Source organism: Strigops habroptila, chromosome 1 (genome assembly GCF_004027225.2).
Source record: "Strigops habroptila isolate Jane chromosome 1, bStrHab1.2.pri, whole genome shotgun sequence".
NCBI classification, from domain to species: domain Eukaryota; kingdom Metazoa; phylum Chordata; class Aves; order Psittaciformes; family Psittacidae; genus Strigops; species Strigops habroptila.
The window spans coordinates 150,528,292-150,553,662 of NC_044277.2; the positions used below are offsets into that span (position 1 = coordinate 150,528,292).

The 25,371-nt window shown below is 40.2% G+C and overlaps 1 protein-coding gene across 4 annotated transcripts; it reads right to left on the bottom strand.

Annotated features, from left to right (window-relative positions):
- Positions 1–573: 573 nt before the first annotated feature.
- On the bottom strand, positions 574–25,371 carry YAE1 (YAE1 maturation factor of ABCE1). Of its 4 annotated transcripts, XM_030510789.1 has the most exons (5): positions 24,474–25,352; positions 22,701–22,822; positions 22,043–22,311; positions 16,110–16,147; positions 2,147–2,217 (listed from the first exon to the last, which is right to left on the bottom strand). In XM_030510789.1, the coding sequence occupies exons 1-4, from the start codon at positions 24,588–24,590 to the stop codon at positions 16,143–16,145; spliced, it is 513 nt and encodes a 170-aa protein (XP_030366649.1). In that variant the 5' UTR covers positions 24,591–25,352; the 3' UTR covers positions 2,147–2,217; positions 16,110–16,142. The 4 variants fall into 4 exon arrangements, 3 of the variants coding, with proteins under 3 accessions (XP_030366641.1, XP_030366649.1, XP_030366634.1); XM_030510781.1 differs by lacking the exon at positions 16,110–16,147 and having other exon boundaries at positions 574–2,217; positions 24,474–25,371; XR_003994858.1 differs by lacking the exons at positions 2,147–2,217; positions 16,110–16,147 and adding an exon at positions 18,104–20,518 and having other exon boundaries at positions 20,559–22,311; positions 24,474–25,358.

Here is a 25,371-nt window from a genome sequence, read left to right on the forward strand (position 1 = left end):
GGGACAGCCTATAGGATTGGGATTCAGGTAATCCTAATTCTACTCTGTGTTGGCTGGGCTAGGGTTAATTTTCTTCCTAGTAACTGGTATAGGGCAATATTTTGGATTTGGTCTGAAAACACTGTTGATAAGGCAGGGATGTTTTCGTTATTGCTGAGCAGTGCTTGCACAGAGTCAAGGCCTTCTCTGCTTCCCACATCACCAGTGAGCAGGCTGCGGGTGCACAAGGAGTTGGGAGGGGACACAGCTGGGCCAGCTGACCCAAACTGACCAAAGGGGTATCCTACACCATATGACATCATTCTTGGCAAGAAAAAGTGGGGAAAGAAGAAGGAAGAGGGGGACATTCGGAGTGAAGGTGTTTGTCTTCCCACATAACCAGTACGCGGGACGGAGCCCTGCTCTCCTGGAGATGGCTGAGCACCTGCCTGACCATGGGAAGTGGTGAATCAATTCCTTGTTTTGCTTTGCTGGCGTGTGTGGCTTTTGCTTTGCCTTTAAACTGTCTTTATCTCAACTCATGAGTTTTCTCACTTTTACCCTTTCACTTCTCTCCCCCATCCCACCAGCGGGGAGTGAGCGAGCGGCTACGTGGTGCTTAGTTGTTGGCTGGGGTTAAAGCACGACTTACTCTTACAGTGTCACTAATCTGCTCTGATCTTGGCGAGTCCACTGTCTGTCCGTTTCCCATCCCAACTTTCATCTGCTTTTTATATTTAGAGGTTAAGTTATACAAGGCAGGAATAGCCTGTCTTTATGCTTTTGCGGCACATACAACCCAGGGAATGTTACTGTGATGTGTACAGATAAACATCAGCTATTCTCAAAATGAAGGAACCCAGTCCAGATTCTGAATACTGCAAATCCACACACACACGCAGGTTGTGTGGGCGCTTGCTCCTACTACTCTTGCTCAATGCAAGGACATCTTAATCTGTCAGCTGACAGAGGAGCTTCCCATCATCTGTGACTGCCTCCAAACCTGTCACACATGTCCCCCTACACTTGCAAACAGATACATGCTCCGTAAAAACAAGATAGTGGGATTACTGTAATCAACTGTTGGGTAATGAGATACTTGCATTTGCTTAGCTCTATTAGCTGTCCAAATTACATAATTCTCAGTGCTCCATCTGAGCCAGTCATGGTGCTTAGCACTCATAGCTTGCTTTGTGCCTATAGAGAAAGTGTAGTGATGTGACTTGAATAACAATGGAGCCAACAGTAACGATGAGTTTGCAGTCATTCATCTTGTTGTTCAACAGAGCCAGGAGAAATTACATCATTCGAGGTGATTCCTAGGTGACTGGGAATCTGGGCATGTGAGATTTAAGGGTTACAGCACAGTTAGTTTATGAGATATTAGAAAGATAAAAACGTTATTAGGAACATAGTGAAGGAATTACCAAATGTCTAAAAATATACAGGCACTAAAATGTATAATACAATGTTTATTGTGTGAAATTATAACAAGTCTTCATAGTTTAATTGGGTTTGGTTTTAAAACATAAGACATGAAAAGCAGTATCAATTTGCTTAACCAATGTAGACTGATGTAAACTATGTAGTTTATATGGAGTACCTGTCTACATGGCACTGATGTAACATCTCTAACTGGCATTTGTTGGGATTGAGCTCCTTTATGGTATTGCCTTTCCTGAAAAATGTGTCCTTCCCACATACTGTTTTACTGGAATCAGTATTTGCCACTGAGTGCTGTTTCTCTTTTTAGTCTGCATGTTATGTAACCCATATCCTGATATGTATTCAATCAGAACACTTAAGCCTAACAATAATCTCTAAACCAGCATTGGTTTAAAACAGCTCAGAGTAGACCTAAAGCCATCTCACTGTTCTGTCATGAAAATAACACCAAAAATGCTGTGAAAAATATTTTTTCTAATCTTAGTTATCTATTCTCTCACCTTTTCCTTTTTATCTCTTTTCTGCTTTCCATATCCTTCTTTTTCTATTACTCCTGGTTTCATACTTTATATGGTTTCATACTTGCTTCATGGCTTTTACATGTCTTTTTACAGCTTTTCCTCCTATGTTTCTCTAGTCTCTTTCCCCATCTCTTTCTTTCTTTCTTTGAAGGTTTCCTTCTTACTTCTGATGGAGACAAGCCATAGTGGAGTCAGGTGAATTGCAGTTTGGTTTCTAGTTCTGTGGCTGTGGCTATGGTCACTTCCTCTCCCCATATCTGTGTTTCCCAATCTGGAAAAAGAAGATAATTTGGCCTCCATGTGGTTAGCTTTGACATATACTGGTGGAAAGCTCCTTGAAGCACAGCTCTGAAGTGATAGGTTTCATTGATTTCAGCTGACTGATGTCAGTAAAGAACATGAATGATCATGCAATGCCTGATTTTAGTTTTAAAAGTGATCAGAAGAGTCTTTAAAAGATGAGAGGTGTGGGATAAGTAACAAATGTTCAGTTAGGAACACCAGTTATGGTGTCCTATGAAAGCTTGTAAAGGTAAAATGTGTGCATGTGAAGCCAGACCTCCCATGTTCATTCATGTGGGTATTTAAATCATGGTCGCATGCCATTGGTACCTTTGGGAAAAGACTTAGATAAGAACTACTTGGAGATTGTAATGCTCATGTCAAGTAAAAATCAAATGTTAGCCATATCTTGACTATGCTCCAAGAAAATGATACCCCTGTCAGTGTCAATGCATTTCTACATCCATGGCTGTTTGCTATGAACCTAGTTTTTTGATGGCTGGCTGTATAGCTTTCAGCTTTGAAGGATCTTAGTCGCTGTCAGTGAAGGAGTAGGAAACAGTCAAAGCCTGCTAGTGTTAAGTGCCTCAGCCTATTCAGTAAGCTGTGAAGTAAAACTTGTTCAGTCTTATGGCTACAATGGAAAAAAATGCAGATATCAGCATTCTGATGTTATTCTCAGGAACGAAATATTTATAATCCATAACTGTGGAGGTGATGTAGAGAGTGAAGTAAAGATGACAAAACATATTGTAGTATTTATGGGTTGTAAAGCCATAAACTATAGACTGAATCAGACTAAGCTATGGTTCATAAAAGCTAAGCAGCACTGGGTTTAGCCTACGTGAGAGGGAAGAGCACCTAGGATAGATACAGGAATTGTTTGAATGCTCACCATGTTTTATATTCACATTCCAGTTACATGCCCATTTTATAGCCCTATCACTGCTGATCACTCTGAAATCCCACGGCACTTTGTGAAAGAACCTAATATTACCTCTGATCTCCGGACCAGGTATCAATTCAGATAATCACAGCAACACCTCTTATGCATCCTGCAGTTCTAACTGGAAACCACTGGTGTTCACTGACTGCCCCAGGCCCCAATTCTGTATTTAGAGTTACTATGTGCTGTTACATGGCTGCTGTTTTCTCTGATAAACAGTTCAGCTGAGGGCTTCTGGAAAGATGCAATTCCAAGAAGGAGCTGGAAACAGGCCAGTGAAGATACTGCTGGTGATTTATTTTGATTTTCATTCTTTAGATGAAAAAAACGTCAAGACTGGGTGTAAGATTAATTAAAAAAACCAACCCCCTTCCCTCGCCCCCAAAGAAACCAGGAAGAAAAAATACACCAGTGTTGCACTGAATATGGAATTCCTGGAATCTTTTCCAAACTGCTATCATTAAAATGTATCAACAGTATGCAAAGTTTTCCCTTGCTCTCTATTAAGTCTAGAGTATCTTCACTGAAAGAAATAGTTTGCTTGAATTCATGCGAGAATATGAATGGAAAATGTGTTGATCCTTTCTCAGAGAAACAAAGTACCATTCAATGAAATGGAAAAATCATCAGAAATGGAAGAACTATAAAATTACAAAATGTTATTTTCATATGAATCACAGTGTTCCCAGGGCATGCATTGTGAAGTGTGTTACAGAGTCAGGAATTTAGCAAGAGGCAGAAAACCAAGACAAAAATAAGCAAAGTAGTAATAATAACACAGTTCTCAAAAGGTCCCTGAAGAAGCATACCTGCTTTAACCCTTTAAAAGGGTTAAAGTGTTAAAGTTTCTTTGAGAGTAAAAGAAGATTTTCTCTGGGAACAACTCATTTCTTTTGTAACTGTGCACATGAAAGTTTCTTTCAGCAGCCGTTTTTGCTGAACACACACAGGGTCATGCAGAGCAGGTGGGCATGCAGGATTCACGCAGTAATTCCTGTTATCTTCTACACTGATGATAATGCCTGGCCAGTTGGTTTTGGTTTTTTCCATGAACTGAGCCAGTTCAACATCTGTGTATTTAATATGCCTGAGATGCTATAATTAGAACATTTTTAATTATTCATCACTCTTAACTCTTCTCTTGAGTGTGGTAATTTGATAGAACAGTTCTAAATACTGGAACATCACCTTGATCCGAGGAGCTTTCTGACGATGCTTAAGCTGCTGTTTCTCATGTACAATCTTAGCCAATGTTACAATTTCATGTAGGTATAAAGGCTACTGTATGTCTTTGAATATTTGTCTTGTTATGAAAACCTAATACTATCCCTAGCCTGGAAAAATCATGCAAATTCATCTAGCTAAATACATACATTTGAGCAAAATGGAAAAAGTTATTTTATGTTTAAAAACTGAAGTGAATTTTAGGCCTATCAGTCATGCTGAAATGTGACTACTTAAAGTCCTTTGTTTGCAGAACAGCCATTGTGCAGACAAAGCAAGCAGTGGCACGTTCCCCTCCATTATTTTGGAAGTGCTCTCTTCAAGAGGGTCAGCAAATAATTTACTTTTCTGCTTATTCAGGACATTATCAAACCACTGGAGTCAGTATTAAGATCACAGACCAATTTATTTGATCACCTTCCATCTCCTTTGTAAAAGCTGAAATAAAAACATATTTAACTCTTTCAGCTGCACTGACTTTCCCTAAGTAATATACTTGATGCCTGTCTGTTTGGAGACAACTACTGCTTCTTGGTACATACCTTACACTTCTCCTAGGACTCCTGGGTCCACATGTAGTTTTCTCTGTAATGTTAGTGAGGCCACTGGACTATTTACTTTCTACTCAGGTACCTACACACAAGTCCAAGCTCATCTCCTTCACATGTTTCGAGACTATTTCAGGCACTGCAGCATGGCTGATGACAGCTGGAAACAGAAAGTATGCTGTGAGAGATCTTGAAATGCTGCCAAACAGGGTTTATGTAGGAGACACGCTCTTCTTGCTGTAGATCTGGCATTCCCCCATGACCAAGTTTCAAGCTAGTGCCTGTACAAAGGTCTAGGATTAAACCTTGAACCTCATGCTGCCATTGTGCACAAATTCCTGTGTACAAGGAGACTAGCAATATGGTGACCACAAAAACGCACAAATACAATGCAAATATTATAGATAGCTATAGTCTCTCCTCACACTTTCCACCCCTGAGATAGACTAAAAGCTCCCTTATGGAGTGTTTCCCTGTTTTGCTGAATGATTGTTGCTTTTCTCCCCCAGTTAAACTCAGCCTTTCTCCTTAGGACTTAGGTATGGGAGAGCATGACCTAGAGGGTGCTCACCCCTTCTAAAAATTTACAGAGTTGAGAGGTGATGTTGCTGTGCTTATTGAGCTTCTTAATTTCAAACACTAGCCCCTGGGGACCAGTTTTGTGAGGGAGCAAGTCTTCTGCCTTACACAGCACCTGTGGGTGCTGTGGTGCAAGTGCTACAAGTAGGAGCACTGGTCTCTTGTGGTGTGGATGGAGATGGATGTAGAGGAGGGGCTGCAGTCCACCTGTAGGGCTTCTGCTCTCTCATACTCCCAGCAGGAGGAAGATGTTATTAGCCCCCACTCACCATCCCTGCTTGGTGTACGCAAAGCGTACAGAGGTCCCTCTCCTAGTCTGTCTCCCTTTCCCCCTGCAGTGCTGCTAGCTCAAAAAGAAAAATTTCACCTCTAGGTGAAAGAAGCTCTTGACAACGTCCCTTCTTGTGCTAAGGGGCAAAAGCATGTTGCAGGGACTCAGTTCCCTCTTAATCAGTCTGGAGTCTTCCTGCCTTTCTCAGGCTGATGTGTTAGGGATTTCACTCCAGGTTTATTCATGATGGAATTAGTGGTTATGGATGCACCACATCTCAGCAAAAAAACCCACCTTTTTTTTAGCCTCTGATTCTGTGTGAGGTCAGAAAGAATATTTATAAGGAGATTGATGATGGGCTAAAAATGTTCCTTCTTCTGGCCCCATTCTCTTTCCTTGCCATCCCAACGAGAGAAGAGAAAAAATCTGCACTGAGATTATCCGTCTGCAAAATCATAGAATAGTTGGGGTTGAAAGGGACCTTTAAATGTCATCATCTAGTCCCATTCCCTGCCCACCCCCCCAGGTAAGCAGGGACATCTTCCACTAGGTCAGGTTCCTCAGAGCCCTGTACAACCTGGCCTTGAATATTTCAGGGATGAGGCATCTACCACCTCCTCACCTTCTCACCTGCTGCAGTGTTTCATCACACTCACTGTAAAAAATTCTTATTTTTTATGCCTGATCAAAATGAGCTCTAATGAGCTCTATGTGGGTGTAGAAATCTGGATGCCTGAAACCCATGGCAAGGCCTTGGTGTTTATTAAGAATACACAGATGAGATTGTGCACAGGTAAAAAAGGCCTCATTGTTTAACAAGTTGAAGATCAGGCTGCATCTCTGGATTTAATAATGAGAACACTTGCCTATACAAGATCTCCCCACCCTTTTCTGTCATAAGTCTTGCAAAAATTAGATACTTGTATGCAAAATTCAACTAAACCAATATTTTTTTCTACCTCCTCTTTTCAAGCCTAACACCTATGTCCTTATCAAGTTTTTACATTTTTCCCTCCTCCAACATTTCTGGTTGCCAATGTAAATACATGCCATTATATTTAGAACATTTTGACATGTTTTTCAGGTGCTACCAATGACAATTCTACCAATGCTTTAATGGAAAAGCTGCATTTAAAATACCAACAAAGACCATGGACTGAAACTCTGAAACTTGTGCATTTTTGCATGGTAAGAATTGCAGATTAGGTGAGAGAAGGATATGTGGTGTTACAGCACTGGATTAAAAACACAAACAAAACAAACAACAAAACCTTTCCTGCATTATTTTAACACCTTAGAGGTTGCTTGTTGCATTATTTTATCTCTTCAGGAGTTAGCTTTGATTGTCCAGTATTTTACTTATTTTCCATTCATTATCATTAGCACATTCATAGTATGTAAAGACAATTTCTTGCCCATAGGACTAGGAGAAAAGACTGTTTTTCAGAAACTGGTCTGAAACTTGCTATCTAGACTCTCTCCTGCTGTGATATACCTTAAGCTATACCATGCTTCCCACTCCAGTAACTAATTCTATTTAAGAATCATCTTGATAAAAAGCAGATTACACAACTGCTCAGAGCTTAGGATAAAAGTCCCGTTTGTTTCTGTGCTTCTTTTCATTAATGCTTAACTAAAGCCTTACTCTGAAAACAATGTCCTGAGGCTGAACATAGTGAAAACTTTTCAGCAGTGAATGTTCTTTGTGAACTGAAGTGTGAAGTATGAGTTTTCAGGCAAGAGCTAGAAGAGAAGCAGGGCGAGTTTGCTTGCTACGCAAGTTAATATCTTCAGCTGGAACCTGCTCCCTGAGTCTAACCAAGTACACCTATGGCACTTACTGATCTCTCCTTTTTATTCAGGTGGATTCCTCTTAAAATGAAAGCCTGAGTAAGTTCTTAGTTGATCTCTAGCATCATGGTGAAATTAGCTGGCATAGATTGTGTTCAACTCAAAAGAAAAGGGAATGGAGAGCCACTCCCTGCTCCAAAGACCTCTGAGACACAATTACTGCACAGTACGGTCTTTGCAAATCCAGCCAGCGCTGCCACTTTAGAGCTAGCTAGAATCATAGGTCACCTCTATGTTTGACAAAAAGTCGTAAATAGTGTTTTGTTGTACTGGGCATGTGTGTTCTGTCTTGCAGTGATATTCCTCTTTGGCTAGTAATTTAAGGAGTCTTTCTCTGTCTTGTTTTCACAAATGTGCTAGGATAAGCCACGTCAGCGTGACAGTAATGCTCCAGATGGTCCATTGCTCTCTTGCATGGAGAAGATACAGAGGATGATAAATGGTAATGAGCTGTCAGATAACTCAAGAGTGTATTTTTTAATATAATATTCTATGGAATCTCCCATCCTTTTCTATTGATGATGTTCTGTACAAAGAGGTCAAATGTACAAACATAGAGGTAGATATGACACAAGAGACTTGTGACTCATCTTTGGGCTAAGCCTTCAGGCTATAACTATTCTCAAAATCTGCAAATAAGCTCTACCCAGCACAGCACTCATTAGGGTAAGAGTTGTCATTAATAACAAGAAGTCATGCAAGAGCTACTATTTCCTCATTACCTAAATCATACCCTTTACAGCAGGGTAATACTGCTTCTACTTCTTGATCATTGCGGCCTGATTAAATAACATTTCTGTTTTTTGCAGCTAAACCTTTGTTTTCTGTGATGAACAGATTGGAATCTTTATCCAAACAAAAAGGGTAAGTTTGTTTATGAATAAATGCAAATGAGCAAGCATGGCCCCAAGTCCAGTGAGGAATACCACCTGGATGGCTTGCCAACAATATTCTTTTTTAGGTTGGTGTTTTAATGCAGTGTATTACTGGGAAAGGGCACAACTGCCAATTTTGGTTTGCTCTTTGTGGAGGAAGTTGTTGGTTGAAGGGAAGGCATGAATGCCTAGGTCCCGAAGCTACAGGCAGAGGTGAATAATTTTCAGCAAACTACATGAAAATGCAAAGAGCAGAGCACAAATATATTGCCTGGTTGGACAGTTTTCAGAAGCTGAGCCAAGGAAAAGTTATTTTTGAAGCATCCCTGGTGTCTCTTCCCACGACCAAGTAAACTATCCTCATTTCCTTTCTTTGTGTGACAGAAGTTTTAGATATACAAGCCTTCTTTTGTCTGGTTGGTTGGATTTTTCTCTCTTTCCTCTCCCCTCAGGCTTAATGCTCATGTTAGCCCCAGTGGGACTACCTGCTACATAACATCCAACATGTTTTATGTAGAAGTTCAGCTGGAGACGGATGGAAAGGTGGTGGATGTAAAGTTAGCTCACCTTGGAGATGCTCCTGTGGTAAAGTTCATTTTCTCTGCCTCTCACCTCCCTGTAGTCTCACACTTGGCCTCCAGCTGCCATGTGAGGAATTCTTCGGCTTCCTTTTGGCCTTGTCGCACGTGCTAGCTTGTGCATATTACTAGCTACCTCTTTAGGCATCTGACTCTCTCATCTAAATTTACCATTCGGTTACAGATATCAAATACTGCAGTGCTAAATATTAAGGTAAAGCTCAGCTGACCATCCAAGAATGTTGTAGTACCCTGCAAAAATACTTACATTCTCATACTTTGGTGTTATCAATATACAGTAAATAATAAGGTCTTAAAATATTTTCCTACCAAGGTGTAGTGCAATATATATTCCCAATGAATGTCTTGGAGCTGTTACCAGAGATTCTGGGGGGTTTTTTTCTGCCTTCTTTAGGACTATGTGCGTTCCTGCTAACAGGGATGTTTTTCTTGCAAAATTTCCATTAAAACATTGGCAAAATGTCACTCTGCACTTCACATACCATGTTCTGCAATTGTTTGTCCTTCAGATGAAAGATCCTTCAGATCAAAGAAATAACAATCTGTTGGGGGGGGGGAGGGGGCAGAAAGTCTGATTTTTATCACTAAGTATCCAAATTTGTGACATTTATTTGGAGTTAATTTAGTCCCAGTTTTCCAGTTGCAGTCGGCCCAGGAATTTCAAGTTATTCTTCTTCACCAGCACTGGGCTGTTGATCAGTGAGTGCTGGATGATATTATTAGGATGGAAATGCATATTCCAACTTCTAGTACTGTCAATAAAAGGAAAACTGGCAAAGATGCTTTTTTTTTTCCCCTGGGAAGAATTTATCAACAAACTGTTAGTTTTATCCTGTTAGTTTTCTCCTCTTCCGCAAAGCCTTTGTTCTTCTAATTCTTATATTAATATTGTGTTTTACATATTTTAATGTTAGTCTGGTTTTTCTTGTTGGATTTTGGTTTTTTACTTTCTTAAGCTAACCATTCAGCTAATTAACAATAATGGGCAAGGAACAATCTTATGGTTACCAATGAAATGCCTTTAAGAGATGTTTCACTAAGGATGATAAGAAACAAGAAACTCCTCTCTCTTATTTCTGTAGGTTTGTGATGACATGGCGCAACATCTAAGGTAAAGAATCATATACAGAGCCTTTTGTTGAACTGAAAGGAATTCCTAGTCCAGTTGGAAAGAGTCATGGAAGAGCTGAGTGACTTGTTTAGGTTTCTGTCTGGAAAGGATTTGGCTCAATGTGAAAGCCCAGGCAGGCTTATTTGGGTTCTCTGCTGACCCACCTTGCAGCCACACCTGCACAGAAAGGGAAGGTATGTCTTCTTGAGTACAGGTCTCTGTGTGACTGCAGCACTAGAGAGTTTACTAAGGCTTGAAAAATCCATTTAAGCAGGTAAGTAAATACCTGGTGGCTTGGTCCAAGCAGAGCTCCAGGCTATCACAGCTAGTCAGAATCTGCAGGAATTCTGGATTTTGAGCAGTCTGAACCATTCCTTCACAAACTTAAGCAAGCCACTTGTCCCCTGTTCTTCTTTTGGGATTGATGTATCTACCAATTGTATTTAACATCTGTCTTGCTCACAGGGTGTTGTGAAGTGCAATATTAATACAATCCTTGATAGTTTGATGAAAAGAATGATGTACAAGTGCATTGTATTAAGGAAGTGTTGTTATGTGACCAGCTTTATTGGAACATCAGGAAAAGTGCTTTGCAGCTGATGAGCTGTCAAATCTGTGTATCGTGCACATCTATCGCTTTCGGTAGTGCATATTTAACCAGTGTCAGCTGTAATTACTTTTGCAACAGAGCCAAGGATCTGTATTTCCTGTTGTCTTCTAAGAAATTTAAAAGCAGTACTGCTACTGGAAGATCTGATAAGGAGGAGGCCTACATCACTCTAAAATAGTGCTTTTTCTAGCTTGTTAGATATAAAAGAGCACCTCCCATATGAAGACAGGCTGAGAAAATTGGGGCTGTGCAATCTGGAGAAGAGAAGCTGCGTGGAGACCTCACAGCAGCCTTCCAACATCTGAAGGGGGCCTACAAGGATGCTGGAGAGGGACTCTTCAAGAGAAACTGTAGTGATAGGACAAGGGGGAATGAGTTTAAACTTTAACAGGGGAAGTTCAGGTTAGATATAAGGAAGAAGTTCTTTAGTGTGAGAGTGCTGAGGCACTGGCAAAGGGTGCCCAGAGAAGCTGTGGCTGCCCCATCCCTGGCAGTGTTCAAGGCCAGGTTGGACACAGGGGCTTGGAGCAACCTGCTCTAGTGGAAGGTGTCCCTGCCCGTGGCAGGAGGCTGGAACTAGATGATCTTAAGGTCTCTTCCAACCCAAACCATTCTGTGATTATCCATCTCATTTACTTGCATGATAGCAGTTGTTTCTTTTTGGTAGGATGAAGAACTATGATGCCTTTGGAAAGATTCTAGAAGAGCTGTCAAACATGTATCAAATTCCAGGAAACAGGTTGCAACTAGTTTTTACTTGAAAACTTACAATCCATTGCCTAGCTATTGTTTACTTAACAAAAATAATACTCTGTCTTCTCTCCCTCCCAGTGAAATGAAAGCTAAGGGATACCTTGCTTTGCAGGCCCTTGAAAAAGATCTTTATTCAATGTCTCTTCTGCACAGGTAACTTGAAGTCTGCCTCTTTCTGCCCTTCCCTCCACCCCCTCATTTCACTAAAAACCAAATTAACTGATCTAATTATAGAGCAGCTTGCTGAAGGCTAATGAGTTTTCTCACACTGGAAAGCCTGAAGCTTTTCTGCAGTTTGTCAACCCCAGGCACGCCAAACAAGACCATCTACTGAACTCATGTGCTTTATCTAGGAGACTTGCTGGGAAACTGGTTGGTTGCAGAGCTTGGGTGTGTGTCTGCATGTGACCACCCCCAGGAGCAAACAGTGCACCTGAAAGTCACATTTGGATCTCCCTGTGGCAGAAGTAAAATACCCCTTTTGGGGTCCTGCTGTTTGAGCATCAAAACTCAGGTTTTAGATCAGGAGTAGTGGATGCTACCTTTCCTTCTACCCTTCCTTTTCTCATTTCTCCTTTCAAAGAATAGAATTATAGACAGATGGGGCACAGATTTTCCTAAACTCTCTGGTAATTGTACAATGATTTTAGTTCTTTTAAGAATATCAGAGTTGAGGGCAGTGTTTTCCTTCTGGATTTTTGAAGCATCTTATCTGATATCTTGCCCTCAGCAAGCATGGCCTTCTGTAACTTGAAACACACCCTTGGCTTATTTTTGTACAGTGTTCCCTTATGAAGCATACTAACTCTGTGAATAAATATACTATATCCTTGCTGATTACTGATATCTCAGTAAATATCTCATAAATATATATATTTATGAGTTAAACAGATTATTCATCCCATCTATGATGTAAGTTAATGCACTGCAGAGTTTTAATACACGGCTATGTAATTGTATGGCTGTATGTATTCAGTTGTATGGTCACATTTGTGCTTAGAGATTGGTTCTGTTGGAGTTAAATTATGCAGGTTATTTCCTCACTCTTTGCTCAACCTGCCACTCCAATGCTTTTGTCCCACTTCCTTTCTGCTAAATAGCACATTAAATTGCAACATGAAACAGCTCAGATACAGGGGTGAAACTGGAAGCCCAAGTCCTAGGAGTAAAGCATGAATGGAATGATGGTGTTTTGGAAGCTGTCATAACAAATGAAGACACCATCTACTTCCAAGAAAGCACTGTCTCCCTTTGATTAAGGGTGCAAATTATCCTTTACATGAGCCTAGCCAGCACTGCAACTCAGGAAACACTAATCAAGATGTGTTTTGAACTAGATCAGAGGATGTAAACAGAGTCATGGAAGTACTTCATGGAAAAGTAGGACACCTGGTGCCAAGAGCTGGAGGTGATTTTTTTTCTTTTCTTGCTGGATTCAAAGAATTGGAATAAAACTCCTACTATTTTTGCTTGATCTTTTGTTTTGTTACTTATCTTTGTTTACAGTAAAGATTCATAATAATAAAGAAAACATGCTGTAGGGATTTACCATGGCTGTATCCTCACATGGTGTGCAGACATACAGAAGGAAGCAATACAGAAAAGCCAGGTGGTTTATCACTTACTACAACATTGACTTTGCAGCAGCCTAAAAACAAATGTAGTGATATTCTGAGGTTATGTGGGAAACCACAGTTTGGGAGTAACCATGAGATGACAGCAGTGGTAGCTGAGAAAATTCTCATGTTGCCTAAATGGCACATACAGTCAGTCGATAAGGTTTTTTTGGCTCATCTACACTGTCAGAAGCGAGCTTTAATGTGTTCTAGTTCATAAAAGTAATCTTAATACATGCTACCACTATCCTGTTGCACAGCTTGATGTAAGTGTCCCTTATACAAGTATTACAACTTTCCCTTCTCTCTCAGGCTACACACTGAAAGCTCCAGTTTAGCTAGTGTATTTTAGGCTGAACAACAGGTTATTGTGCAAGAGATAAAAACTTATGCTAATCTTTTCAAAGAGATCTGATGACTGAGGGTTTAACTGTTAAATGCTGACTAAGAAAATGCTGTGATTTGAACATATACTGTAATTAGAGGTGTATACTTATGAGGAACCCCCTTCTGCCCAGCTACACTGTTCTTGGTTTTTTCACCTTTGTGCAAGGTGCCTTGTAGTGACCTGTGTAGTAACCATTTTTTTTATTCCTCAGGAACACCTATGAACATTGAATTTTACATTTCTCCCTATCAAATTTTGGAAGAAGAACTAAATCCTGGTAAAGCCAGAAAAGCAGAAATAACTCATGTGATAATTTTTTCAGTGCTACCTGTTTCATTAAGCTCATTAATGAAAGAAATAAGATTTAAAATTCTAGTTTAGCAGAATGATTTATGTGATGCACTTCAACATGATTATAATGTACATCAGGAAACTACTTTCCCATTTCTTGGCTGTTGACCCAAACTGAAGTGAGAGTGATATCAAAGTAACTGCCTAGCCAGGATCAAAATGACTGGTGGTTGCTTGATCTGTTTCATGGCATATCCCAAAAGCAGCTATTGCTTTTGCATTTTGGGTATGGTCTGTGCAGCACTCCCATTGCTGCCCAAGCCACTGAGGCTGTCAATTGGACCTGACTTTTAAAATACCTTCCCATTGCATGTTTTGCATGCACAGGATTAATCTACACTGACACAAGGAAAATACTGCACTTATTTCTCCCTTTCTCTCTCTCTTTCTCCCTCAGGTTCCCAGGTATGTGGAACAAAAACAATTGTAACTGTTGAAGGCACAGATGCGCTCCACAAACTTCCTCTTTCTCCACTGCTTGCAGATTCTCAAGGTGGAGAGGATGGGTGAGGCTCTGGACACTTCTCAATATAGAAATGGATTTACAAGTCATCGGCACTAACCTCAGCATAACTTACATTTAGTCTCTGCTAAAACAGGACGCTCTGTTTTGTTGATGGTGTTATGCTCCATAGCTACACCAGCTATAACCTGTGGCTTTTACAGATTTCCCAAATGGAATATAAAGTTATTGTGTTCATATCTAGCTGTGTCAATTACATTGAACTATGGATTTAGTCACAGATTTGAAGCCAGAAGGAGCCACTGGAATGATAGTACTTCCTAGCATTCAACAAGCAACTCCTGCATAGCTTCAGAATAAATAAAACATATAGTGACGGATATTAAACCTTAACTATACAAAATAGTTTGTCATCCCACCATCGATACTGACACCTTATCTCTGTACTTCAGTGCCAGTCCTTCTCCAAAGTAAATCACTATAGAAGATTTATAGCTAATGCCCTTGTGCACTGTTACTCAGTTTCCAGTGGCTCACTTTTCCTTTCTTCCAGTCTTCACATTAACCTTGTTTTACAATCTTAAAGGCTGTAGCTGCATATATATAGTAAAGCTTTTCTCAAGACAGAAAGTATGGAACGTAGTAAACTGCTAGGGACCTGATAGTGGCTTTGCACTACAAGTCCCTGCTATGTCAATTTCTGTATCAAGCTTTCATTCTGACTTGGTTTTTTTCCTCAGCAACCCTGCTTTTTTGCCACTGACTGATGAACTCAGCATGGATTTGCCAGCTTGCTTTGTGTTGAAGTTTCACCAGCCTATTCCTATGTCCTCATCCAGTATTGAAATGATACAGCGGCTGACAGGTATGTTCTAATTGTTTTTAAGGCTGAGTACTTCTGTGACTATGCATTGCTTATTCGCTTTATATTTCCCTGTGTGAATATTGTAAGAGGAAAAACTGGTTTCTGGGGCAGAACGTGTTCTGTTCTATCAGCTCAAGTGCCACATTCTAGCAACCAGTGCAAAACACAAAATTTCTAAGAAAGGTTATCACAAATTACAGGCAAAGCTGTTAAAACACTCTACCTCAAATTTCCATTAGCAAAAAAGGGAGTAAGAAAGGAGATGGATGTTTTGATCTTTTCACAACATTGGGTTTGTTTTTAATATAGGCTTTCATATAGTCATAACCTAAATGCTAATTTAAAAAAATCACCTGGTTTCAGGAATTCAGATTACTGGCTTGAAACTAGCTCCTCTATATGAGCTGATTGTTCAGTCTGCCCTTAAAGAAAAAGGCAGTGAAGATGTGTCTACACATAAATCCCGTTTCTTTGTGGTGAGTACAGTGTTTATTTGACACACACTTTGCCCTTGTGCACGATACATACTGAATTTTAATATTTCCCCATAAGCAAGCAGTGCAGACTTCCCAGAATCCCAACAGTATTTAAGTGCTCTTTAGGAAATAGGTCAAATTATTTACGAAACAGTGTTAGACCCTTTCAAGTAAGTGAGCTTCTCATCCTCTTAATAAAACGCTGCGTGCATGGCTGCTGAAGTCATACTAATTTGTCTGTCTGTAACACAAGTACTTACTCTAGTAAAAATTGCTCAGAACTTTACCATTAATGCCTTAAAAAGAAGGAAACTTATTGACTGGTGTAAGAAGCAAGTCCCAAGATGGTACTTACCTAGACTTTTGAAGGTCTTTATCATGCTGCATATCATGCTGTTTTAACAAAAAAAGATTTATTGATTAGATAACACTAAGAATACTGATTCCTTTTAAAGGGACTGGCAGGATGAGAAGTGTGAAGTGTAAAGTGTTATAACAGCGATGTCAATTACTATCTAGAGCTATGGTGGTTTAACTGTAGATGGCTTCCCTTTTAATAACTAAATACTTAATTTAGGCTGCATTAGGTGTAGAGAGAAAGACTTACAATAGAAAATGGTGGCTTTCTGCTTTCTGCCAGACTTACATACAGGGCAGCTAAAGGTCAAGCTTCAAAGATCTACTTTTTATGCTAGGAAACATTAATTTTGCAGTTAATGGCAACAAAAGATAAGGACACTTCTTTCTCTTCTACTAGTAGTATTAGCAGAGCCCATTGCCTACATAGTTCCTGGTCTTTGAGTTGGTGATCGTAGCAAGCTTACATCATGCTAAAATGAGATGTAACAAAGCTCTTGTCTATAAAGCCCTTAAGACAAAGTTTTTTATTTCCATTAGATACATACAAAAGGCTCTGTAACTTCAGCAACCCCCTAAAATACTAGTACTTGCTAGGAGATTGCTTTGCTTCTGAGTTTAAAGATTTTACTTCTAAAAATAAATTACTAAATTGGATTCTAACCTCAAAAGGAATGGAGGGGAAACCCTTTTGCTCCATGAACACACAAAGAAAAGCTCTTCTACTCTGCTCTTCAGCTTTTCTTAATGTAGACCCTGCTAATTAACTGCCCTGCCCTGTTCTTAAGGTGACAGTTCCCATTTGGCATCCAGAAGTAGGTAACACACTATTGCACTTCTAATTTTGTCAGAGAATTGCTGTGAACATGGACAAGTGGCAAATTTTTCTTACTATATCTCCTCTCCTCCTCCTCTCCACATGAATCACCAGGAGATATTCTAATCAAACATGCTTCTCCAAAGAAAGCAGTAATGATGGAGGAACAACATATGATGCCCTATAAAGATTTCAGGCAGAAGTGCTATCCTATTTGTACAACTGTCAAGCAGCACCACTATGACATTCTTTTGAGGGATTTTGGTTGTTAACATTTCTCTAGCCTACAGGGTTCTTAAGAGTATTTGGAAGAATAGGTGGCCCTTGAACTCCTGACCACTTGGCTCTGGGTATATTCACCTAGTTCGGATGCATTTGGGAGGGAGAGATGATCTCATTTTGCTTCCTCTAAGGATTATGTTTCTACCAAAATGCAAAGACATGATGGACATGCCAGAAACACATCTTCCAAAATTATTTGTGTTGTCAGATTGTGCAGTTGCCTGATAACTCAAGCTTTACTTTCTTGTTTCCAGTGCTTGAAATGTCACCATATTTGTTGTTCAGTCTCTTCCAGATTGCCCAAAGCACTGCTACTTCATAAACAATGGCTCCGAAAAATCAGATTCAGCAGGGGCCTTGGTCAGTAAAATCCCGTTTAGCCATCCACAGTGTGTGCCTGGTATAATAGAGATTCTTCGACATCAAGTGGCATATAACAGTCTTATTAGCAGCTGTGTCTCTGATAAGCATATAAATGAAGGTAAATTGCATGGCTGGAAGTAATGGCAGAGTATTAGAGAGAAACTAGCTTCTAAGCTGGGTGTTAACAGATTTACTGCTCCCTTCCCAAAGCCGTCACTACTTGTATTTTAAATGACAAAAAAATCCTTAATTCTAGTATTACACTCTGTATATATGTGTGTGTATATATATATTAATCCTCTAGGCTTCACACTTCTTATAAGCATAAACTAAGTTGACAAAGTAATGAATAATTACATTCTACTGTATCAGTATTTTTTAAATTCCAGCATGTGATTCAGCCAGAAGAGTCAATGGATATCACTAAACAGTGGTTTTATTTCTAGATGGTTCAGAACTGCTTTACTTTGAAGTGGCACCACACAAGAACACCAGCTTTTCTGTCTTTTTCCTTCACCCTGTGAAAGAGAATTTAGCCTCTGGTACGTGTGGAATAATTGATACTGTCCTCATTACTGGGCTGACAAAGGGATTTGGTTCTATCCAGGCTTTTGCTTCTCAGTTGCAAAAGCATTCCAAGGGCTGCTCTCAATGGTGTGCAAACCATGAAAACAGAAGTAGCACTTGTATATAAACTGCTTGCTGAAGTGTTCTGTATTTGCCATAGAGCAGAAAGTAAACACAACTATTCAAGTTCTATTCTGCCTTGGCCTGCAGTTAATTAATAAAATGCAACTTGTGCTATTTTTGATTTAAGTATATTGGGAAAAAACCCAAGTGTTATGCAAGAGCATTGCTGCAAGCCCCTTCCCATTGACTTCCATCTTTCCTCTCCTGAAGCATGAGAATGAAAGGCTTGTTATTCATGTTTATAAAACTGTTTATTTTGAATTGCTTACATTCTGTTCTTTCTTAGTGATAATTGATGTTATAACCTCCAGAGAAATCCAATGTCACCTTCATTTAAATCCTCAAGACCCAACTCTCAATTCTAGTGATGACTTTATAACAAGAGCTGTGAAGCGGTAAGTAGCTTTATTTCACAACGCTTCGAATGAACCTCAGGTGTCCATTTAATGGAAAGATCGTGTGTGTTCACAATGCCATAAACTCAGCAACCAGAAAACTTCACTCTAGTAAAAAGTTATAATAGTGAGAGTAAGTTACTTTGGTGTCTTAAGTATCTCTTTCAAAAACTTTAAACATGAAGAATGATGGAAAGTGTTTCTTTCTAGTAAAAAGCACATGGGGCAGGGAAATACTTTTGAATGAAGAATTCTACCTTTTATAAAGATGCTTTTTTCTTTTGTAAACATGCTTTTCTCAAGACTTGAGCTGATGACAGTCTCATGACTGGTATAACTTAGAATAGCATGGAAAGAGCTTTTCCCATATCTCACACCAATCAGTGCTTCCTTTCAGAAGTGAGATGTATATGACACATTTACAACACTGTCTCTTGCTTGTTTTCTGAAACAAATTCCAAGAGGCAAGTTGCTGTGATACAGGAACATACTCTAGAGAAAGGTCTGAGAGCGCTAATTAATTTAGCATAAGCGAGTATACAACTAGTATCTATCTGATGACAGCAAGATCAATGCAGGTTGGATTTTTAACCTGTTTTAAAACTAGGTATTATTCCCAGAACCAGGTAATGCTATTGTTAGAGTGGAGAAAAAACTCTAGTGTAGATAGTGTTTTAGAGAAAATATGCTCTGTACTGGTTTTATACAAAACATGAAAGTTACAAATATAAAACTCAGCAAGAATTACTATATTTCAATATTGTTAGTTTCGGTTTTCATTAAAAGCACCCTTATGACTTTATTTTTACAAACCCTTCTTGCTTTTCCTATCAATCAAAGCTGCTTTACCCCCCTAAGCTCAAAGATGCAGCACTTGATTTCATTGTGTTAACATATGTTTCTGGTATAGCACATGTAGTTACACTGTAGTTACTATTAAGTTGTACAAGGCAAAAAGATGCAAGGAGGTAGTAGCTGGTTTTTCACCACAGGTATCATTCAGATGTCAGCCACAGTTTAAAAAAAGAAGTAAGCTGAATGGTGGATGAAGTCTGTAATAGTGACTAATCTTTTATTTCCTCTTTCAGTTGCATGTCAGTCCCAGTTGTCATGCGAGCTATTTTCAGGAATGCTGCCAAGGTGAAAGCTGCCAGTGAAACACAAGATGTGAAAGCAGACACGAAACAGAAACCTGAACCACCATGTGAGCAAGTTACACATTCTAATAGTCCCGAAGACAGCCTTCCTGTGGCTGGTCAGCAAGATTTGGTAGTGACATATAAGCCAAGTATTACAGACAGCCCAAAAGAAAACCTCTCCACAGCCAAACTGGAAACTCTGGGTGATAACACAGAAAAAAGTAATCCCACAGTAAGTACAGAAGCTTTCTGTGGAGCGGAGGAAAGTAATTCCACAGCTAGTACAGAAGCTGTTATGATAGATAAGAAAAACACACAATCTATTGTTTGATAATCAAACAAGAAAGAAGTATTTTCCCTTCTGTAGATTGCTTTTGCAGAAGTAGTTGAAGAAAACTTGGCAAGCTCACTGTCTACTTAGTAATTTGTGAATGGGGTTTCTTCTTTGCATACTGTTAAATACACACAAGTAACGCTCTTGCATTTGCATTTTTAAACCTCTGAATTTGGAAAGTCTAACGCTGCTCTAGTAACCTTTATTTTTGTCTGCACCATATTCTACCACACTATGGAAGAAATTTCTTTCTAACATATCTGATACAGGCTATAACATGACACATGCACCTCTGGAAAAGTAATTTTATCCACGTCAGCATTATGCTAAATAAATTGAGAAAACGGTTTGAAGAGTTTTGCACGTACGTAATTAATGCAGACAGCCCTTTTTGTCCACTCTTTCAGAAACAGGTGCCGTAAGAGACTCCTAATTGCAGTTCTGTTTTCCCCTAATGCAGAACTGGTACCGAATGACAACCAAATTTACAGTCCACCAACTCCGTGGCAGGATAATAGAGAATAGAGTCTTTAGTAAGGAAGTTGTAAACCCAGTCTCTGAAAGTGAAGTAATTTTTACCTTAGCTTTTTTTTGGTCTCAAAGTATAAAACTGTTTTGTGATTTTACTTCATTTTTTTTAAGCATACTTCAGTTGGCTCTTCAGAATTTCAGTTTGTCTCTGTCTACACCTGCTTTGTCTCAGACATGCAGGAAAGTCACAAGCAACTTAAAACAAGTCAACTCCTAACTTACTGTAGATCAGTTTAATTAGTGTAAAACAGAGATAGAAATTCACAAAGAAGAGACTTCCAGACCAGAGCAATTTGCAGCTACAGTTAAGGGAAGCAGCAGGAAAAGGAGTCAAATATAGAATGCTGGCACAGAAATACAAAGCTGTCAGAAATATGCATATGTGGCTGACAACGTGTTTTAAAAAGAAGGCGAATAAGGCTGGCTTCCTTGAAGAGTTTGGGAAAAACACTCTGGGAATGAGGGAAAGAGAGTTCAGGCTAGAAGGACTGGCAAAATAACACAAGGAAGTTCACTAGACTGGAAATGTGTTCAGTGTGGTCTAAGAGGGTGAGAGGAGATGGTCTAACAGCAAAACAATGGAATTGTCAGTTATTCTGCATCTGAAGACAATGGTGTGTTTTCAGCAGAAGTGAAATAAATAGAACTGTATGAAGAGGAAAAAGTAGTTTTTAACTGTGAAAGTGCATTGCCCAGTGGTTACAAAAGATAAGAGGAAGAATTTGACTAAGGTTGAAAAGTTCCTGTATTTTATATAGTGACTAGAGAGTCACAACACTCACATCAGCAGCAAATCCTGCTCTATTTTGCACAGAGTTAGCACATTGTCAACAGCAGCTTATTCTGCAAGAACAGCTGTCCATAGCACAGGGCATTGATTTTTTAGATATGAGAGAGGACTGATTTAGAGGGGCTATTTAAGGGACCTGCTCCATTTCCAAATGAGAAAGTAGGGGTGAAATGATAGCTTCTGACATTCTGACACAGAATAGAAACATGTAAAGCTTTACAAGTCCTTTCTGCTTTCTGTGAAAGTTTATTTAAGATTAAAAGCAAGGGGGGGTTATTTGTCAGAAGCCAAAATGTGGTGAAGTTTTGCAAAATTATCTCTAATGGGAAGTACCAAAATCAGATTTCCCTAAAATGAAGTGATGCACCAGCCCACAAACTGAGAGTCAAATGCAGTTGAGATAATTTGAAATACCATGAGACAGAAAAACTAATGTTCCAGATGCTGGACATGATGGAGTATATCCAGTGATAAGCCCAGTTGCTCTACTAGCCAAACAGTCTGCTTTTTAACCCAAGCAAGGGTTGATCTTTCAGGATCTGTGCAGAGTTTTGCCTTGCTGCATTCAGACTGAGAGGAACCAACCTCACCATTACTTCTACAAGTGTTTTCACCAGAGCTGCCACCGTCTGCATGTTTTCCAGCTTCAATTTCATTGTATTCTGTTCCAGCTGGAGCTGTGTGATTAAGGTCCATGTCCTGAACGGAATCTAGAATGTGTCCAAGATGTGGCTGTTGTTCAACAGAGTTCAGGTACTTAAGCACATCCTCTTCGTGCTTTCCAACTGCATCAAGAAGACTATTTATCTTACTTAAGGCAGAATCATGTCCATTAAAATGACACCAGGATAAGAGAGCACTGAAAAGTTAAGAACAACAACAATAAAGTGATTACGTGTACCCACACAGACCTCCAGTTGTTGAAGGCTGACAGCAATGTGACAAGATATTTATATTATATAAATGCATATGTTTCATTCACATTTGGTGGGAAATTCAAGCAGTAGAACTGAGTATTAAAGACACAGATTAAGATAATTTTGGAAGAGCGACTGACAGAGGAATTTTAAGAATGATCACTCTACACCCAGTGTTCAAGCCCTAACAATTCTCAGGCTGCTCGCTTTGCACAGATTTACAATGCTTTCTTTTAAAAAATAATTAATTAAACCAAACAAAACCCTGCACGCACCCTCCCTTCACACACACCCTCCACACGCACACGACCTTAAGAAGTTTGTAACCTACGTCAGGGTTCCTCTGAACTGGCCACATGTAACCATCAGCTCAGCACCGTGTCTGTAACCTTGATTAAAGCCTTCCTGGAGCGCAAGTTCTTTCCCAGCCTCAATTCCATCCCTATAGCCTTCCTGTAATAAGAGCAGTGAAACAGGTTGTTCACAAGATGAAAAATTGGACCTGTGACAATTTTGGAACAATAAAAAAAGTTTAAACAAGTGTTCAGCCACTTAAATTACGGCTTCTAGATTTTAACATCTCTCCCAGCTGCACCCCCACTGCCAAACCAAAACATGCTTTTTGCAGCATTGTGATTTACTGATCTGCAAGATCCTTTTCTTTTCCAAAAGGACCCCCAGAAGGTCAGATAATAAGAGAAGTATTTTTAGAAACATCAAAAAAGAAGAGAAATCTGGAGGAAAGTGCCTGCTGTTATGACCACCAATTCCTTTATGAAAAATTCGTTAAGGAATACCACACACAGATTTCTAGCCATCTAAAAACACACAGGCTGCAAAGCCTCCCCTTCAGCAGAGGTGCTCTTCTGTCTGTAATCCATCTCCCTGTTTCCATAAAACTGATTACTGAGCCTTGCTTCTCTGCTGGATCTTACTCAATTCAAGAGTTATATCGGAAAAAAGATGGTGATGGAGTGAGTCACATGGAAATATACAAAACAATGTGATGGTTTTCTGTGAGAAACAGCCAATGACTGTAATGCAAATTAATTTCTTCACATTCTAATCATATTACCATATAACAGAGTAATTCGTAACTTCTTTCACACCAAAATTCCAAGTTGTAAGAGAGACAGCTTCTGTTTGCTCAGGAGAGAAGAAAACTAGCAGCCTTGCTAAAGAAATAGCCAGGAACAAGAATGCTTGTTTTGCACAACATACAGCTCTAATCTCAATAACATTTTATGATTTTGCAGTATCTACTCATAAAATATCAGAGGAATTTGTATAAGAACACTAAACAGCCCCTTAAAATAACCAGGCTTTTCAAGGGACTCACATGCAGGAGACTTTTCCTTGGAGAATACAACAGCTCTGTTGTAATACCCTTCCTCATCAACAGCCTACACAAGAGCTTCCATTCATGTTCTTCAGCCAAATGCTGTGCACCCTTGAGCCCACGAGCCCTACTGGCCCCATGCTGAATGATAATGTATCTGTTGAAGTAACCGGGGTTTATGTACTTGTTTTGCTCCCTGTAGAACACCAGGGAGGCAAAGGCTGTGGAAAACAGCTTTCATAAAATATGTTTTTCACCAGGAGAATAAATAAGCCAAAGAACTACCCAAACCGCAGCATCTAATTGTGGTTCCATGTGGAGTCACACATCTTAAATCTGACTGATGAAGAACTCTACTTAAAAGCCCAAACATCTCATACTTCTCTATTAGCACTGCTTAGCTGTGTTGCCCTACATTTACTGGTGGTATACTACATTACAGTGGTATACCTACAAGTACGAAGCAAATAGCCCACATCAGAATTGAGCACTGCCTTTTACAAATGCATGTGATTGTACAGAGGGCGCTGATGTCTTTTAGTAAAACAGTACTTTGCTCTGATGACTACTAGGATAGTGTTTCTGTAAATCCCTGCTACGTTTTCCTGACATTCAGAGGAAACTAAGCCACAAGAAGTTTTAAAGCAGCCACTCTCAGTTTAAACCACAACACCCCCTTTAAATAATCCACAGGTATACCAAAGTATGTATCAAAATATCTAAAATGGTTAAAAAAAACCTATTAACTCACTGCTATAGTATTACCTTCAATCTTTTTTTCATGGTGCTGTTCCATTCTTTCTGTAGCAGACACATCTCATCTGCATCTTCATCAAATATATCCTCACTGGATCGGCTGATCGCAGCTTGTACCCAGGACATACCAGCAGTGATGAGTATGACCTCTGTTTATGTGGTTAAAAAGGTACTCTCAGAAGCCCCCCCGGCCCAGCGTCAGAGTAGAAGTACAGTCAGAGAATGTGATTTCCGAAGAGGTCGTGTAGGGAGCTGGTTGTTCAACCTGTACATTGGTTTCCACATGGAAACTCGATGCTGTTTACCACCGGGGTGCATCTGTCAAGACAAGCCGGGCAGATCATCGCTCATAAAGCAACTTCCGAGGTTTACAGGCGCAACTTAAGGCAGTCGTTTCTTTCCTTACTACGGCAATAAGAAACAAGTGCCGTTTCCTGCAGCGGCATCAATGGCTCTTGGGGACCGAGCGCCAGCAGAGCCATCCCGCGCCCGGCCGCGCCGCTTCCCCCGGACACCGCAGCCCGCAGGCTCCCTCCCCGCGGAACCAACGGAGGCGCCCCAGCCAGGCCCCGACACGCCATTCCACGGCCGGCGCCCAGCCCCACACAAGCGGCCGAGCTGCCGGAGCCTTCCTTCTCCCTCCCCTCATCTCCCCTCGCCTCGCCTCGCCTCTCCCGGCTGCTCGCTCGGTCTCTGCCGCCAGCACAGCCCCGCGCCCCGTCCCCTCACCACAGCCGCCGCGCCGCTCGCTGGAGGCCGCCATCTTGACTGACGGCAAAGCGGCTTCACTGACGTCGGAAGCAGCAGGGGAGCGGCAGCCATGTTGACCGAGGGCAAGCGCCTCAGGTAAATGGCCGCCATCTTAACCGGCAGCACTGCGGCTTCAAAGCCCATCTGAGACAGCGGA